At 36.9% G+C, this 18,795-nt stretch overlaps 1 protein-coding gene and 1 long non-coding RNA gene across 3 annotated transcripts; both read left to right on the forward strand.

The window, feature by feature from the left end:
* The first annotated feature begins 260 nt into the window (after positions 1-260).
* LOC128679997 (uncharacterized protein K02A2.6-like) lies at positions 261-4,628 on the forward strand. The gene has a single exon (XM_053762626.2). The coding sequence runs from the start codon at positions 475-477 to the stop codon at positions 4,510-4,512; it is 4,038 nt and encodes a 1,345-aa protein (XP_053618601.1). The 5' UTR covers positions 261-474; the 3' UTR covers positions 4,513-4,628.
* A 976-nt stretch (positions 4,629-5,604) lies between these two features.
* LOC128677579 (uncharacterized) lies at positions 5,605-9,130 on the forward strand. Of its 2 annotated transcripts, none has more exons than XR_008405544.2 (3): positions 5,605-5,975; positions 6,136-6,293; positions 8,911-9,130. It is a non-coding gene; the product is annotated as an uncharacterized LOC128677579 (long non-coding RNA). The 2 variants fall into 2 exon arrangements; XR_008405543.2 differs by lacking the exon at positions 8,911-9,130 and adding an exon at positions 7,381-7,806.
* The last annotated feature ends 9,665 nt before the right edge of the window (positions 9,131-18,795 follow it).

The following is an 18,795-nucleotide window of genomic DNA, read 5'->3' on the forward strand; positions in this document are numbered from 1 at the left end:
AAAGTTCCGAATAGAAATAAAATAAAATTGAGAAGTTTACAATTAAGTCTGTTTTTATTACAGCAATGCGTTTTTATGAGCGCAGTTTCAAATGTTATTGATAAAGTTTGGTTATTAGGATTCTATGGGAATATGTTCAGCGCCACAAACTTGTTTACATCGAATTCAAATAGAGTTTTTAGCTTGAATTATGCAGGCGCGGAAACTGCCAAATACCGTAACGTGGTGTTAGTATGCAGATACTTTGGTACTTGCTGGAAGGTATTAATATTTGTAATGTGTCAACACTGATCCGGAAACGGAAATAAACGGTTATGACTCCAGCCGGCGTTTCATTACGTAGCACTGGCGACGAGGTGCATTAGAAAAATTGTTAATAAAACTATCCTGCGCGTGTTTCGGTCAAAATATTCCATAGTTGTGTTCCTTATAGTGAAATACTAATAATTAAGTGTTTTCTCGCAATCAATCGCGATGCCAATAGGTAAAATCGAGCCGTTTAATCTCAACGCCAAACAATGGCCGGCGTACGTGCGACGCGTAAACCAATTCATGTTGTTAAATGAAATTAAAACGGAATTGAAAGTGTCTACCCTAATAACAGTAGTCGGCGAGGAAACTTATAACCTTATGTGCGATCTTTGTGCCCCAAAACATCCTGAGGAAAAAACGTACGAAGAATTGGTAGAATTAGTCCGAGCTCACCTCGAACCACAACGCTCGGAAATAGCCGAACGCCATATTTTTCGTCAAAGACGACAAAAAGCGGGAGAATCGTTAACGGAATATCTTCAGGCCCTCAAACATCTCGCAGTGACCTGCAATTTCGGCACACGTCTTGAGGAAGATTTGCGAGACCAATTTGTGTCGGGACTCGCGAGTGAGTTGATGAGATCTAGAATCTTCACTGAAAAAGCAATTGACTATCGGAAGGCGGTGGAGCTAGCTCTGGCTCTAGAGGCAGCAGAACGACACGCCGAGGCGAGTGGGGTGTCGAGACAGGCTGCGACTGGGAGCACTGATAATGGTGGTGGCGCGGCTACTGAAGGCCTACATGCGGTGCGCGCCCGGCGCGGCGGCGGCGCCGGCGCGGGCGGTGCGAGAGGCCCGCCACAGGACGCGGCCGGAAGGGGCGCGCGTGGCTATGTCCGAGATGGCGCGGAGTGCTGGCGGTGTGGCAAAGGTCACGCAGCAAATAGGTGCCGATTCGCAAATTACAATTGTGATAACTGTAATCAGCGCGGTCATTTACGTGTGATGTGCGTAAAAGTGCGCGATCGTTTGCAAAGAAGTGAGTTTCGTCAAAATTTTGTGGAGGAGTGTTCGGAAGAGGATGCTTTTTTCAATTTGGTGGTATCGTCGAGTCAAGGTAACGATCCTTATTTTATTAACATTAAAGTGAATTCCGAAATCCTAAAATGCGAGATAGACACGGGCAGTCGTATTTCAGCGATAAATTCTGATGTTTACGAGCTGATGTTTAAGGACAGTAAATTACTCTCCGATAATTTAATATTACGAAGTTATTCGGGCTCAAGAATTGAACCTCTTGTATACATTCTAGTAAATATACAATTTAAATCGGTATCCGCTAATAACGTCCGTTTATATGTGATTAAAGGGGGTGGATTGCCTTTACTTGGGCGCGATTGGTTAAAATTTTTAAAAATAACTCAAATCAATATGAATAAACTAATCGAAGAGGATCAGTTAGTGAGTCAGTTATGTAAGGAATATCCACAGGTTTTCACTGATAAATTAGGTACGTGTAAAAAAACATTACGATTGCAGCTCGTGGATTGTAACGGTGTGTACGTGCGTGCGCGGCCCGTGCCGCTGGCGCTACGTGAGCGCGTCGAGCGCGAGCTGGAGCGCTTGCAGCGAGATGGTTCCATCTACCGGGTGGACCACTCGGATTTTGGTACACCTATTGTAGCCGTTGTCAAAAGTAACGGCGAATTGAGAATTTGTGGGGACTATAAAGTAACGATCAACCCGATATTAAAGCGGGATCATTACCCACTTCCACGAATCGAGGAACTGTTCGCAAAATTATGTAATGGGGATGAATTTACAAAAATTGACCTTCGGCATGCTTACGAACAGATATTGCTAGAACCTGATTCACAAAAGTTTACGACGATCACAACGCATGTTGGGACGTTCGCTTATCGCCGTACGCCCTACGGTTTATCTTGCGTACCGGAACAGTTTCAGAAAATTATGGAGGAGACATTACATGGCATCCCAGGAACAGTAGTGTTCTTGGACGATATATGTATCACAGGTGGGGATAGGCACGCACACATGCGTAATTTACGAGCTGCGCTTGATCGATTACGTCTAATGGGTCTTACGGTTAAATTAGAAAAATGTTCGTTTTTAACCAAAAGTGTCAAATACTTAGGCTTTATAATAGATAAAAATGGGTTACATCCCGATCCAGACAAACTTGACGCTATTTCTAGGATACCCACTCCCACGGATGTCACGCAATTAAAAAGCTTTTTGGGTCTACTAAATTATTACGGTAAATTCATACCAAACTTAAGTTCGTTGTTACACCCGCTACATAATCTTTTAAAAAAGGACACCCCGTGGGACTGGAATTCACAATGTATTAAAGCGTTTGAAAAGGCAAAAACATGTTTGTTAAGTGATAAAGTGTTAGCTCATTACGAGGAGGGTCGGCCGCTTGTGTTGTCAGTGGACAGCAGCGCATACGGCGTCGGTGCGGTCCTGGCGCACTCATATCCTGACGGCGGTGAACGACCGGTCAGCTGTGCTTCACGCACCCTAAATGAGGCCGAACGCAACTATAGTCAGTTAGATAAAGAAGCTTTAGCGATTTATTATGGCGTTTTAAAACATCATCAATATTTATTTGGAAGACGATTCACATTGCGTTCGGATCATAAACCCCTCACTTATATCTTTGGAGACAAAAAGGGTATCCCTCAGACGGCGGCTAGTCGGTTACAGCGTTGGGCCGCGAGACTCGCCGCTTACGACTTCGACATACAATTCGTACGATCGGCGGACAACGGTCCGGCCGATACTTTGTCGCGACTACCACTGTCGCACGAGCGACTCGATACTCCTCAGGTGGATTATTTAAATTTTGTACAGGAAACTGTACCTATAGATTTCATTGATGTTTCTAAGGAAACTCGAAAAGACACACTTCTTTCTAAAGTGTTAGGTTATATTATGTTTGGTTGGCCGTCATCGCCTACTAGTGAAGAAGAAAAAATATTTTTTGCGCGTAGGCAGGACTTATTCACAGATCGTGGATGTATAATATATAAATATCGTGTTGTTATTCCCTATTCGTTGCAATCTGACGTTCTGAAAGAAATTCATAGTGGTCACCTAGGAATGAATAAAATGAAAAACATTGCTCGCAACTATGTTTACTGGCCCAACATTGATAAGGACATAGAGGAGATGTGTCGTGCCTGCGAGGCGTGTCGCACCGTGCGCGACGCGCCCGCGCATGCTCCTCTTCACCCGTGGGAGTATCCTCTGCATCCCTGGCAGAGAATACATATAGATTTTTTTGATTGTGCTGGTAAACGTTTTTTGATCGTAGTTGATGCTCATTCAAAGTGGATCGAGACCGTTGCAATGAATGAGACTTCGGCTGGTACAACAATAAGGGCACTGAGATCTATTTTTGCTAGATTTGGTATTCCATCACAATTAGTATCCGATAACGGCCCACCATTTTTTTCAGCCGAGTTTAAAGAATATTGTGTAACGAATAAAATAAGACATTCTACATCGGCTCCATATAGACCCCAAGGTAACGGCGAGGCGGAGAATGCAGTCAAAACCGTTAAAAAGGCGATAAAGCGGGCAATCTTTGAAAAAAAAGAAATTTTAACGGCCCTTTATAGATTTCTTTTTCAATACCGGAATTGCGAACATGCTACTACGGGTGTCTCTCCCGCGGTGGCGATGTTCGGACGTCGGCTCCGTGGCCGGCTGGACGCGTTGCGGCCGGACACCGCCACCGTGGTGGCCGCTGCGCAAGACAAACAGATCGTAACTGCCGGTGGACAGCATTCTAGTTTCTCGCCCGGGGAACCTGTACTAGCACGTGATTATTCTAAAGCTGGAAATAAATGGGCGAAGGGGCATGTTTCTGAAGTGACAGGACCGATCTCTTACAAAGTAAAACTGGGGGATGGTACCGAATGGCGCAGACATCACGACCAAATAATACCTCTTACAAATAAAAATAGATACTCTTTGTCGCGAGCTAGTTCAGTACTCCCGTCAGAGGAGGAGGCTGAGGGGTCTGAGAATAACGTGGGACGCTCAGAGATTATGTCAGAGGGAACCGGTAGTGGAGAGAGTTCCGCTCAGGAAAAAAGTAACTCTGAAGACGTATTTGAAGACGCAGTGGAAGTCACCACTCCGTCGGAGCCGGGTCTTCCTCTACCACCGGATGCCTCGGAGCGAGCTAAAAGAGCCCACCGTAGAGCTCATATTAAAGAAAATAATTAAGTTAGATATAAGTATGTTGATTCTTTTTGTGGATTTGTTGGTGGGATGTGGAAGGTATTAATATTTGTAATGTGTCAACACTGATCCGGAAACGGAAATAAACGGTTATGACTCCAGCCGGCGTTTCATTACGTAGCACTTGCTTTGGTTACTGACTCGGTTTTTTAAATAAAAACTATGGCGATAACACTTAACGAATATGTATACATCAATATAGGTATTATAATATACTATACTTCAAACTTTTAAATATATGATCCATCAACAAAATCAAATAAATTTATTAACTCATTATTGTACAGTGTACACTATAATAATAAAAAACCGAATACAAATAAGTACAATCGGCGGTCTTTTCGCTAAGAGCGATTTCTTCCAGAAAATTATTTTCATAAACTTCAATATTGCAATGCCAACTTTACATCACTACCTAACTAAACTAACCAAATTAACTATTTTATAAAAAATAAATTGAATTGTGTATTAGAAATTGGAATTTGAATTGGAATTTATTGGAATTAAAAACTGGAACCGTTTGATTCGGATGACCACATTTTGGTCGGTTATTCATGAAGTCTACGAGCGTCTACGCTCTGCTACGAATTTGCTACGAGGCTACGAGAATGAAATGGGCGCTGCTCGCTCGTGACGCAACGTGGTTATTTATGAAATTGGATTAATTTTACTTATCAAGACGTATCAGTCTCTTCTTTGTTATTAATACATATAATATCACCATAAGTGGGCTATGTGCTATGTGTTTTTATTTAAGTATATAATATGTTTTTTTGAATATCTCCTATTTACAGATATATAGGAGATATTAAAGAAAAATAATTAAGAAGGGTTTTATGAAAATATTAGAAGCCAAAACATCATTACTGGATGGAATTTGGTTTGATTTTCAGTTATATAGCGAATGGTCTATCTTAAAATCTGGTATAGCTTTCATCGCGATACGTTGTTTAGAAACCGAGACGTTGTTAATAATAAGTTATAAGACGATATAAACGCGGGCGAAGCAAACGCTAGTAAATAATAATTTGAAACTTTGTATAGTAATCAGTTGACTAACAAAAATATTCGGTATAAAAATTTAAATTAATAGGAAATATAATAAATTACAGAGATTGATAATTTTGACTTTGGTCGTTTAGTAAATAATTGATTTTGGCAGATTTATATATGCATATACTAAATTCTTTCAAAGACATACACTTTTTTTTTCAAAAATCCTATGGACACATTTTGAGCTATTACCGAGGATACCCAATGAAAGCGTCGGCATTATTAGGCCTTGGAACACCACCACATTGATTTTACTTCGTAGGTGCGGAGGACAAGACCCTACCTAATCATTTGGGAAACGAAGCGTGGGCTCTGACGTCGCTGGCGCTGCAGGACGACGGGCTTCACGATCACAAGCGACTGCGCAAGGATTGTAGTGCATCTATTGGATAGAGGTTAGTTTATATATAGAAGGATAATATAATATGTGAAAACAGATTTAATCATGCTTTTTTTGTTATTCCGTTTAATTTGTATCTGAAAAAGCGTTTTATTACTTCGTTAATATATGTTTGTCCACCTGTTAATAATCCAAATGAACATCTCGATTGCTAGCTAAGCGAGCAGAATATCTTCATGCGTCTGTCGGCGGTCGCCACATGCCGGCCGCACATAAATCTCCTTGGCAATATGAAACGCCCGTAATATCACAATAACCCTTCTCGCAGTGCTGCCATCGCCGCGCTGACATAAATTGGAATTATTATGACTAGGTACGTACATCAATATTATTGGCATACATATACTAGTCATCACACATATAAAATGATCTGAGACTACTAAGGATGCCGAGGATATTGTGAAGTTGAGATGAAAAAGTAGGAGGAGGACCCTGTACTCCGACGCTTTATGGCTCAAGAAAACGCTCAGTTGAAAGAGTAAATGTGAGTCTCTGAAAAACCACTAGACGTTAAGAAAAAGACAATGGATGACTATTTGTTAGTTTCCCATTGCAAGCTACATAACAAGTGACGAATCATGTGCTACTAGACTAACGTAATCGATATAAATATTACTTCAATATTCTAGGTATACTTGAGTTAACCTGAAGACTTATATGATGTACATTCATATAAAAATATCTCAGTAATACCACAATACAATATAAATAAGTATGTACTCATTATATTTCAATTATTTATTTCATATTTCATATAAACTATTAGGAAATCATCAGAAATGTGAAGTTAATCCCCACCCCATTAATATTAGTGATAATACGTTTCACAACCGAATAAATTTCATAGATATCCGTAGGTAGCAGAGGGAAACACGTTCTCATTATTCAAATGCATCGAAGCAAATTATGGTAATCTGGGAAACCTGTTCTATTTCACTAATATTAATACACAAACATAGTCTGTGCGTCCGTTCGCATCAGTCGGGGCTCCCCTCGGCGCGGGGCGGTCGTCCCGGCTCAAGGCGCATTGTTGTTTAACTTATCACCACTTATGTTATCTTGAATTCGATTCTGTGGCTAGAAATTTTATTTAATTTGTAATAAAATAAGTATTGATTCGAATACAATTATTGAGCTTTTTGAGGGCGCATTGAGCCACAAAGTTCATACTTTAAAAAATCTGCATTAGAAATATACAAAAGGAACGAGAATTAGATTTGGGTATCCACTTTTAACATTTTACGAAACGGCAATTTCTTACAAAGAAAATTTATCTGAATAATTAAGTTCTAAACGGCTATTTAATTAATGAGGATTATGTTTTATTTCGCCAAATTGTAGGTCAGTGGTTTGTCAGATTTCATTTTCATTAATATTTTTTGTTTTGTTTACTGTTCCAGAAATTTCAGAAATAGTGGACAACCGGTTGTCCGCACTATTAGTAGACTTAACCAAAACAAGGTTGGCAGTAGTGAGAATTTTAATTAAAATGAAGCAATGCTATTTCCCGTTGTCGAATGATGTGTTCGTCGATGAACGTGTTAGCAAACGTCAAGCATCACGACGCGGCACGTTTACAGGACCGACACCGTGACACCACACGACATATCGTGCTGTTATAAAGTCACATGCCACATGACGAAAAAAGATATAATGTTATATTTTAATCATATTATTGAATTGTAGTTAGTTTTGCAGATATAAAACCTTCAGGAATGGCAGAGATTATAAAATATTTTTAGGAAACTGGATTGTAGTATAGTCATTAAGACTACGACATAATCTAACAAGGTTTTGCAAAGATCCATTTTTCTATGTCTTTTTTTTAATAAACTTGGACCAAATGATTATGATTAAGTACGTACATCAATCGTGCAACATCACTAGGTAATATATCTGTCTTATATAGTAATACATCTTTTTATGGGATATGTCAAAATGTGCAACATCTAGTTGTATGGAATTAATTGGACAAGAGTGCTCTGAATAAACTTTGTGCTTTGCAGACATCTTGTTTGATATATATCTTAAAACTATTTATTTTTTAACAAGTCAAATAGGCAATGTAATTGTAATTGAAGAAATGAAATTATAATGATACAGATTTCTGTGTTTCTTAAATACGCTTGTCTATCAACAAGCCTCTAAATGAAATCATGCGCGCTTTCAAAACAAGTCGGCTTTATCTTATATTTTTATCGGTTTTATTTCTATGGCATCGGAAATTTCATGCCGCTAAAGTAATTTTCCGCGAGCACAGAGCGGAAATTACCACATAGTGTAGTGACGTGTTCGACAAACGTCACGTAGCCGGATCCGAGAGCGCAGATCCTTATATCCAATTTCCGGGCGTTTTTGTTGAAAATGAGAATTAGCTGACGTGACAGGACGGAAGGCTAAATATCAATGTCGATCGTATCGCGGGCATCACCGCCGCTCGCGGCGGTCGCCCCCGCTAGATAACGAGATAATTCACTTTAGTTCAAAGCACATCTCTCACAATTAGCCTTTAGTGGAGATAGCACGAAATGGAAAATATCACACCTATATGGTTTGATCCTATATTCGGCACGCTTATACTATTTAACTGGTAATAAAAATTGAATTTCAGTTTCTCAAAAAGATTTGTGCGTTAATTTTTGTTTTTCCTGTCTATTCGATTAGTTCCCAATAGATCCCATTAACGAATGTTACGGTAAATTAGTGTAATAACAAATGTGGAATTTCTATAAATACATCTAAGTACATAAATAATTATATTAAGTATCCCAGGGTATTATCAAAAAAAAATCTCGCCTTGTTAACGCTATTGAAATAGACACGTGAAATTCTCTTCAAAACTTACTTAAGAACCGCGACTTTGTCCCTTCGGGGTCGTCGAAAAAGTTGAAAAGGTATTTTAGTTATAACATTTTGTGGTTGATGTTCAGTGGAGAGCGGTGTCACTCGCGGGGTTGGCGGAGCGCACGTAACGAGCGGCGCGCGGCCGAGCACTCCTCCCGAGGACTGGTGGCCACGAAAATCGTTGTTCGATCCAGTGAACATACAGCTTTTAATTCTGGACATTAAGTATAGTTTATATAATTAAATTAATGTTCACAAAAACTATCTTTTCTTCTTTGCAAGGGAAATCTTTTTATATTTAAGACATTTACACGTCTCACTGCTAGGCCTTATTAATTTCTTCCTTGCGTCTCATTTAATTTTTCCGTGATAATTAAAAAAAATGCAAACTTATATTTTTAAATAGTACTAAATATCGGAAAGACAAAAATACATAGGTATATAATAATAAGAAATATATTTTCATAGCGATTATCGATATAGGTATCCGTATATAGGCTAAATCACTTGTTAATTACCGACGCAAAAGGTTAAATTTAGTATATATTTCTAAATTGTATATTTTTCGTGGCCCTTACTATTTGCTTCATTCCCAATATATTTATTTCATAGTTACCTATTTATTTATTTAGTAGTAGCAGACATTTATCTTTAGACAATGAATTCTATTATGTGTAATAAATAATAATATAATGATAGTACTTACAATCAAAATATGTTTTATTAGCAAAAATATAATTTTGAAAACATTTTATCTCCGCGTCGGATAGTAACGACAAGTCTTTACATTGATTTATGTGATAGGTTTGGGTTTTTCTAATACAAGTACTAGTATGTATACGTAAATACAAATATTACAAATACAAGCTTGAAAACTAAATCGTCAACGTCCGTAGGTATGTACATGTATGTACGTACATATTTCACCATAGGAATTCACACAGTTGTTGTGTTATTGAAAACCAACTGAATGCTTATGAAAAATTACTTTTTCGTCTTGTACCTTCCTTGGCCTTCTTTTCGTTCCTGTGTACGCTCGGATGCAAATACGAGATTCCTTTACTCGAGCACAATAGACATAATGTGGAGCTCTGCCGCTGGAAAATGTTGATATAAATTTGTCTGTTTCTTTTACAATTTTGCACTTCATTTTTTTTATGAAGTCCATTGAAAAAGAAAATGATCTGTACCAGTAAGTATATTTTGATAGCGTTAATTTGGATTAGTTTTTTAATAGGTAGCAACATTTAACTAACTTCTGTGAGTCTTCATTGTCATTGTCAGCAATGTGTGTTGAATAACAATAATATTTTAAAATATTTCTTTGTTAGAAAAATACACTAATTGCTGTTCAATGAATCATTAAAAACTATTGAAATAACATCACGTCAAATCAACAAACACTTGCGACATAAACCAAATATTGTTCAATGAAATGGATTCTACGAATGCACATCATATCGCTATTAGTTCGCTTGAGTCGCGCACACACGCACGCACACACCACGCTCACATTAATTAACCATAACCTGCAGGTACATGAATAAATGTAACACACCGAATTCTTTGTCTCGGCAAATCATATGATAACATAAACGTCAGACAGCCGCCGAGTTAATATCAGACCGAGTTCGGTTAAAGTCTTTTGGTTAATGCGCTAAGGGGTAAGAAAAGTTTCAGGTAAGCGTCTTCTCTCGCAAAACGTGACTGGCTTACATGCCGCGTTCATACGTCGGCGGCCTCCGTTAACGTCTTATATAAAAAATAACTGTCACTATTGTCACTGAAATTGTACTAGCGTGGTGAATATTGTTTAATATGTTGTATACACGTGTACAATAAAGATTGCGGCTACAGTTCTTTACGAGTATTGTCTGTTGAGATAACAAAATTGTCGATATTATACGATAATTTAATTTAAAGATTTGATCTAAGCATAAGGAATACGAAGCGGCAACTAAACTAGTTCGAAATGAAATCAAAATTTAAAACGTGACCAAAAAGTTCAAAGAACTGCGCCAATTCCCTGTCATGGGACAGGCTGGAGATGAAAATATAATAATAGAGGCGCATCAAACGTGATGTTATTAAGGCCTTTCGTGACCGGCGTAGCGATGGCGTAGCCGGCGTAGCAGCGCGCGGGGAGTACGCTACTCGGCGCGCACGCACGTTCGTGCGACGAATACGCACCCATTCACATGCAAAATAAAATACTTCCCGAACCCGGGGGGACAACTGAAAGTAAAACATATGATAAATCCTACACTCCATCAACAGTCGCTAGCTAAATTGCTTTCCAGTCAGACCTGAATAAATGATTACAACTGACAATTCAGGCAGAAAGATTACCTAGTTCAATTTGTCAAAGGCAAGACAAAAACATTTCAGTACTTCCAGATTGCTGGTTGATTTCTTTATAACTTATTTATCTAATAAGTTTAACGTATATATTCTACTTGTTATTGGCTAATGAACTAGTTACTATACAATCTAACAAAACACTTTTTTAATTTAATTGAAAAGAAATTTTTTTTTCAATAAACCTGAAACTTTGAGTCTTTTAGAGCGCATCTTGGGCTTACAATAGATTTTTCAGTTTGCTGTAAAGGGGAAACTCTTTTATTTTGTTGTAGACGAGAAGCAACGCCCGACGGCGCCTAATCAAGGAGTTGGCCGGGGCTCGCGCCGCTAACGAACAGGTGTACTATAAATACTTTTCGCGGCGATTGCTCCAGGCTTTAATCAGCGCGGCACCACTTTACCGCTTTTCATTGACTCCCGCCTGACCCGCGCCGATTGGAAACCAACACTCCCGGGAAATACTGCCGAAAGAAAATTTACGCGCAATTTGGACATCTTCGACATTTTCTTTAGGTCTAACGAAATATTTAAAATTCCCATGGCACTCTTTGATGACATCTATTCTTTGAGTTGACAATTGATTGAATTACTTAATATTAATATTTATTTTGATAAAATCAACTTACATTTTCGAGGACAACCTTTATTTAAGCATGACGTTGCATTATTTATTATAATAATACATATTTTTTTATTCAGATAACAATAGATTCATGTATAGATAATAAATATTGATATAAATATTACGTCAGTCACTCATTATGTACGTATCGTAGGTAACAAATATTGTGATACGTTTGTACAGAGTTCTCGAATCAAAGTTTACGATAAGAGTTCATACAGTTTTCGGTAAATAAATGTAACGATGAAAAGCTTGGTGCTCGTCGAGAACCTCCATATAATCAATCCTGAATATTCGAAACACATCGTAAGTAGTGCTTTGTGCCAACTTCGTGTACGAGTACATTGAATTAAAAATGAATGCGACGTATTGCGTGGCGACTAGGGTCGCGTCCAACTCGAAATTTGACAAATTCTGGTTTTTATTACTCGTAAATTATAATTCTTAATTACTGCCAGATCAATTCATTCTACTTTGTTGTGAAGATTTAAAACCAATTATTAAATTTATAAAAGCCACTGAATATATTGGTGGTTATGGTAAAAAATCAATTCAATGTCAATAATCTCAAAAAGATATAACGTCTCTCTTATGTGTGAATTATTAATTTAATTAAACTTAGTATGGAATCCTATACTTACCGGAGATTCAGAGCATTATTAACAATATATTTTTCAGTCATAGATATATGGCTAACCCTAACGTACAGCAAATGCAGTCGCGATCAGAACTGAGCGCGCTTTACAAGCTGCGACCTTTCGTTCGGGGCCAGGCTTCGTGGATGTTAATTGGATTCGAAATGCTTTTCGTGGTGCTTCTACATTCTCCTTGAATTTTTTTCCTATTCACAAAACAAGAAAATGTTCTATATTACATTAAGATATAATACAGACTACCATTAAAAGACGAATGCTTACTGATTTAATTAAACGCTATCACAATTTAGGTACAAGACAATAAATTACCTAAATTAATTTTTGCCAACCCACATACAATTTACCTATATTTCTAAGTCAAAGTGCAAAAGCAGTGTTGAGTTTAGCTAACATACTTAAGGTTCTTCATGGATTGAAAAAAAGCATTTTAGGACCAATATGGGCTCATTTTAGCTGCTTGTAAAATAAATTACAGATTATATAATAAATTAGAAAAACATCTTATATCAGAAACAGCATTCGTGTAAACACGTCCGTTTATCCATGTGACACCGTCGAAAAATCAACAACTTCTGCCAAACTGTCGCTACTAATTAAAATATTCATTTGAGTTTGCACCCAAACCACTAATTAAGTCCTGGGCGAATGGTTAATATATTATTGTAAATAATTTGGCTTGGTTTCATACTTCATAATTAGAATAAACAGTTAATTGAAATTTCCTTTTTTACTTCGCTTTTAGTCCTTTTTTTGCATTAATCCTAATGCATTTTATGTTGTTTATAAAAATATCCTGTTTTTCACAGAAATCAACAAAGCTTATAATCAATTAATAATGTTCTTCAATAATCAGAATGTCTTTAATTTGCAATTATAAATTAGAACGATTTTGTATTCTCAACAACATGACGAATTTCAGTAAACTTAAATTTCAGTAAATTTCAATAATTTCGAAAGGTGATTCCATGGCAATTTAATTTATAACCTATTAGTTACCGTTCTATCTAAATACAAATACTGGATACATACCATGTATGATAAATATAAAAATTAATTCAAAAACATTAATGACTCATCTGATCGTATTCCCGGTTTCTTCCGCAGACATTGAGCGTCGGAGCCCAGGGACCGCTTTTCTACTTTTTCGCCTCCACTTCGCACGATCGTTGGCATTCCAAGGTTGTCAGACTATTGGCATATTAAAAACATATAATAATATAATAAAAACATTGTCATTTCAATTGGCAATAAGTAGTATAAATCAGAAGGACCTATCGCAAACTTTTCAAATAAATTAATATAAAGTTGTGCAATTGTAAGGCACAAAAAACGATTTTATAGAAAATACACAATATGCCTACTTATAAATATCGGGACCAGTATCGTGCAAAAATAAAAGTTAGTAGTTAGGTTCGTTGAAGTCCAAACATAATATAATTAACAAAATAAAAAATTCCAACATGGAATCAGAACCTTTCAAACAAAAATATCTATATAAAAATCGATTCATTTGTTTGGAAACTAATGTAGATGAGAGCCATAAACATACTGATACTTAAACTATATTAGGTTGTAAAGGATTAAAATTACCAATTAAAAACGTGTTTCGCCCACCATGAAACCACAACCCGATCCGCCAGGGGATCCAGATTAAACAAAATTAAGCATAAAAATATATCGTCACACTGAATTTATATGTATTGAGTCTTATTCTTAGTCTTATCCTTCCGAACTGTTATTATTTTTTGCTTACGTGCATTGGTATTCAAAGACTACGTTCATACAACGCGGAAACGAAATATTTTAATGAAAGCCTGCTGTTGCGGTAACTATATAGAACTGCTCCTGCCTAATTAGATTAGATTATTATTTACGCTAAAATAATGTATCATTTCTAAAGGTGGCCAAGGATGATATGCGAGCCTAACAACAAGGGATGTCAACGATGGTGCGAAGTGGAGACGAAAAGGTAGGAAAGCGGACCCTAAGCTCCGACGTTCGACGTGGTACTTTTCTTAGCGAAAAGTACCAGGAAATTGTTCAGATGAGAGAGAGAGAGTATATAAGACATATATAAGACTCCCGAAATAAACTAATTTTAATTTGTACTTATTTTTCGTACAATACAGTTGTTACAAACTAAATACGGGAAGGAAAGTTATCGTTGAAATTGTTACATGTTGATGTTGTTGTATGTTGTAGAAGAACAGCTGCGGTTGTCGCAGGCGCACTATTAAATCAGTCTCCACTGTGGCTGTTTACATTCGACACTATTTAGTGCCCCGTATACATAGTAATATGCCATAACAATAATTCAAAATCTCGTCAGTCAGCAATTCCTCTCACATATTATGGTTTGTAAAACATAGCTTGATCTCTGTGACAGATGACAAATAGTATGAAAATAACACATCTGTTTTTGTCGCTCACATTTCGAATGCATCGGTTCATCCTGCTGGCAGTACAGGGCTTAAGCTCTATTTTTTTTCTAAGCTTTTACTTCACTATAGTTGTAACAACTTTATAGAGATGTAGTTGTAACAACTTTATAGAGATGCTGGTTTCCGAGTATAGTTGCTCCAGCTGCTACATCTTTAAGTACTTCTACTTCTGCGGCCAACCGCCTTCTTCACCCTTCATTATTTTATGGCCCTCTCTCGATACTAAATTGCTAATAATATCATTGTTTCAAGTATTATATTATATATAGAAAATATTGGCAAATAATAGGACTTATTTAAAGAATGTCTTCAAATAAGTCCTAAAATAAGTCAAAATGTAAGTTTGATTAAAATTCTAAATTACTATACTTTTAATAAATTCCGTTTTTTCTATTTCATCAACATATTTCTATAAATATCGACTATAATATTACAGATACATGTCAAATTATTAATCAATTTTTTTAATCGAATTTACGTCCTATTCAGAAAGTGAAACGTGAATCGAAACTCTAAACACTTCTCACATGTGTTTCAACTTTGTTAGATAAAATAATTTAACGAATTTGCATTCTAGGACGCAGCTTATTGCATTCGACGAAAACTATCCAGTAACTATAGAATTTTAATAACTCCGTTCATATATTTTTATAGATAAATATCCGCAACATACTTCTTCAAAAAGAATACAGAAATGTATCCGCCATAAGCTTCGTCAAAATTAAACAACCATGATACTAAAGCAAATGACAAAAAATTAAAAAACATTGACAATTTAAAAAAATATGATATCGGCAGTGTCCCACCGCAAGCTGGGTTTATCTGAGAACAGCCCCGTGGTCCCAAGCAGACCACAGCCGCGGCAGGCCTCATTAAATCCCGCTGTTTGTTTAGGACGCTCAAACACGTTATCCCGCGGGAATAGCGGATTTTACGATTTAAAATATTTAGCCCGCAATTTTACCTTTCCGCGTTGGCAACAACAGAACATCTGCTATTTATAGTCCAAAGCGGCTTTGTAAATAGTTTAATATTCATTAGTATTTTACACACTGAATGACACCTGACATTGGATAAGTATATAGATAAAAACTAAATTAATAATAAATAAATATCTTGAACCATAAAATTAAATTATATAGTTTTGAGCAGATTACCTGGATTGATCCATAACAGAATATTTCAACTTTTATTCACAAATAGATAAAAATAGAGCAAAATACATCAATCGCATTTTGTTTTTTTGTCTTTATTGAATAAATTAAAAATTACTAGACCAATTTTGATGAAATTTAGTACAGAGATAGACTAAACTTTCAGAATAAACATGGCTATTAAAAAAATACACATAACGACGTAAATATGCATGCACTTAGAAGCCAGATGTCGGTTCGCAATTGCAGCGCACGTTGACACAGTCAATTTTCATTGCAAATTCCAACTCCGTGCACAGTGGGGGTTCCGTACACAAACAACCGCATTATGGATGTCAAACTTAAACGAACCGAAATCGACCCCAAACGTCAAAGCGACGGATTTAAGTTAGAAAATATTTTTCGACTTCGTTTCTGCAAATATATAGTCAAATGTCTGTGTATTTGCTTTCGTGGCACCAGATTCTGTCTCGATATTCCGATCACGAAATTCTTTAACGAACTACGTACTTGTTTAATAATATGTAAGATGCTGTTTTAGAGTTGTATTATTGTCTTGACATTTAGGCTGTGTAAGTTACATCGAATGACAATAATGAAACCTTGGGTAAAATCTACTGGAACGGATTTTTCTAGAATCCTTGATATGTGTACAAAGAAAAAATAAATTAGAATATTAGAAAAATAATCCACCTAGATAGGTATATGCAGGTACCTAAATATATATTAACTTGAATTTCTGAACGCAAAGCATAGAAATCTATTTCCAATTCTCAGTAGACTGCCTGTTTTGCTCAATTTATATTTATATTATAAAAATCTGCTAAAATCTGCTGTGGATACATTCCAAACATGTATACAATTACGATGAGATAATATTGTGTTTTATGCGCATCCGTCTGCCTTATACTTGTCGAGGTATTAACAACATTTTATGAGAAGCTGTCACGGCTCACGACGGAGAATGTAACATGAAAGCAACATGCAACATAGATATTCATATTTTGTATGCCAGCCTTGGATTTAGGATAGATTCAACAGTTTTTATTCTCATTCATAAGTTCCAATATGATACTACATACATATTTGCATTATATAAATCAGCCTACATCTGCCTCCTATTTATTTGATAAACACCAGAAACCTCGTGGGACTAGATAGCTAACATGATTTAACAAAAACATCTGCACTACACGTTTTTAAAATTCATTACAAAAATAAATATTTATTTAATTATATATTTCAATGTTCCGTTTTAAATTAAGTGCGATTCGCGAGTGTGGGAATAGGTAGAGCGCGGGCAGTCGCGCACGCACAAGCGCAAATATAGACGTGCGGATGTAATTTCATTAATATCTACTTAAAAAATCATTATATCTCTGAGAGTAAGTCTAATAAATTTCTTGGTGCTTAGCAAATTACCTAATGATAATCAGGCTGGCTGTTCTTATCCTCGTACGACAACCATGAGATGAGGATGATGGTAGTCCTATTCTAGGAAATATTCTAACATAAACATAACGAAAGATAGTTAAGTACAAATAAAGTAAGAGAGGAGAAGAAATTATTCCAACCAATACTTCGGGTCAGCTGTTAGGGCTCGGCGATGCCGCATGCAAATCAAAACGTCCTGGTTCTCTAGGAAGATGTATATTATAGCGTATTGATCGAATCATCGATGCGACAACAATTTGCCGGTCCGCTCGGCTCGAGTGTCGCTATGCAAATGCGCGCTCCATTTTACGCTCGGGCCGCCGGCGGGAGCGGTGCAGTGGGCGCCGCCGGCTTGCAGAAAACGAGGGTGCAAAAGAATAGATTCTGAAAATCTTATCATGTACTCAATACGGTTAGGCGAATATTTAAGAGAGCGTAATCGTAGCGCCTACGTCAGAATTGACATGATAATTAATAATAGTTCCTTTTAAGAACGAGCTTTCAATTTCCATACATTTTTTCGATTTAGTTTTCCCGAAAACTTGCAAATTCACTATACGCTGCACAGTCCGAGGTGTACTTTAATACTCGCATGTCGTGTATTACAGTACGACACCGTACTTATAGTTATTATTATTTTACGTGAAGTCAATCCCTGTTGGTAAACACAATAATTACTTCTTTCTTATTGGTAACTTATATTACCTTCGTACTTTTTCAGCTCAACTTCACACAGTCTAAAATTAAGTACGTAGATACTTAACAGTAAATTAAAGTGTAATAACTAAGCTCTCCATATTTTGAGACTTGCGGGGGCGCTGCATGCCGGATGTTCCGCTGTCGTCGCAGGAAATTGAGAGCGCTGCATAAATCCTGATCCTACAAACCAAATTTGATTCGTCCTAATCCGGATATTGATACGAAACAAATACCACAGACGAATTTTAATGACATATACATACTTATACATCTTTAAAATTCACAACGACGTAGGTAAGGTAGGTGGGTAGACTAAATTTTTGACGCATATGCTATAAAGTGGCATAGCTACTGGAAGGTCAGGCAGTGTGCTTGAGCCCTGAAGCTCACGAGCCCAATGACCAACAGTTTCTTTTTGTCGAACATTCATTATTACATGTTATAAAACGGAAACAAAATATTAGGTGTGTCCCAGATCTATGTTCACATGCCCTATGGTTACTTAGCAACACCACTGATTGCTAATCAAAATACATTTTGAGCCATTCTTGCGGAGACCTTTCAAATAACATAGAACGTCAGTAGAGTGAAATATTGTCGGGAA

The sequence above is a fragment of the Plodia interpunctella genome, chromosome 2 (assembly GCF_027563975.2).
Source record: "Plodia interpunctella isolate USDA-ARS_2022_Savannah chromosome 2, ilPloInte3.2, whole genome shotgun sequence".
In the NCBI taxonomy this organism is placed as follows: domain Eukaryota; kingdom Metazoa; phylum Arthropoda; class Insecta; order Lepidoptera; family Pyralidae; genus Plodia; species Plodia interpunctella.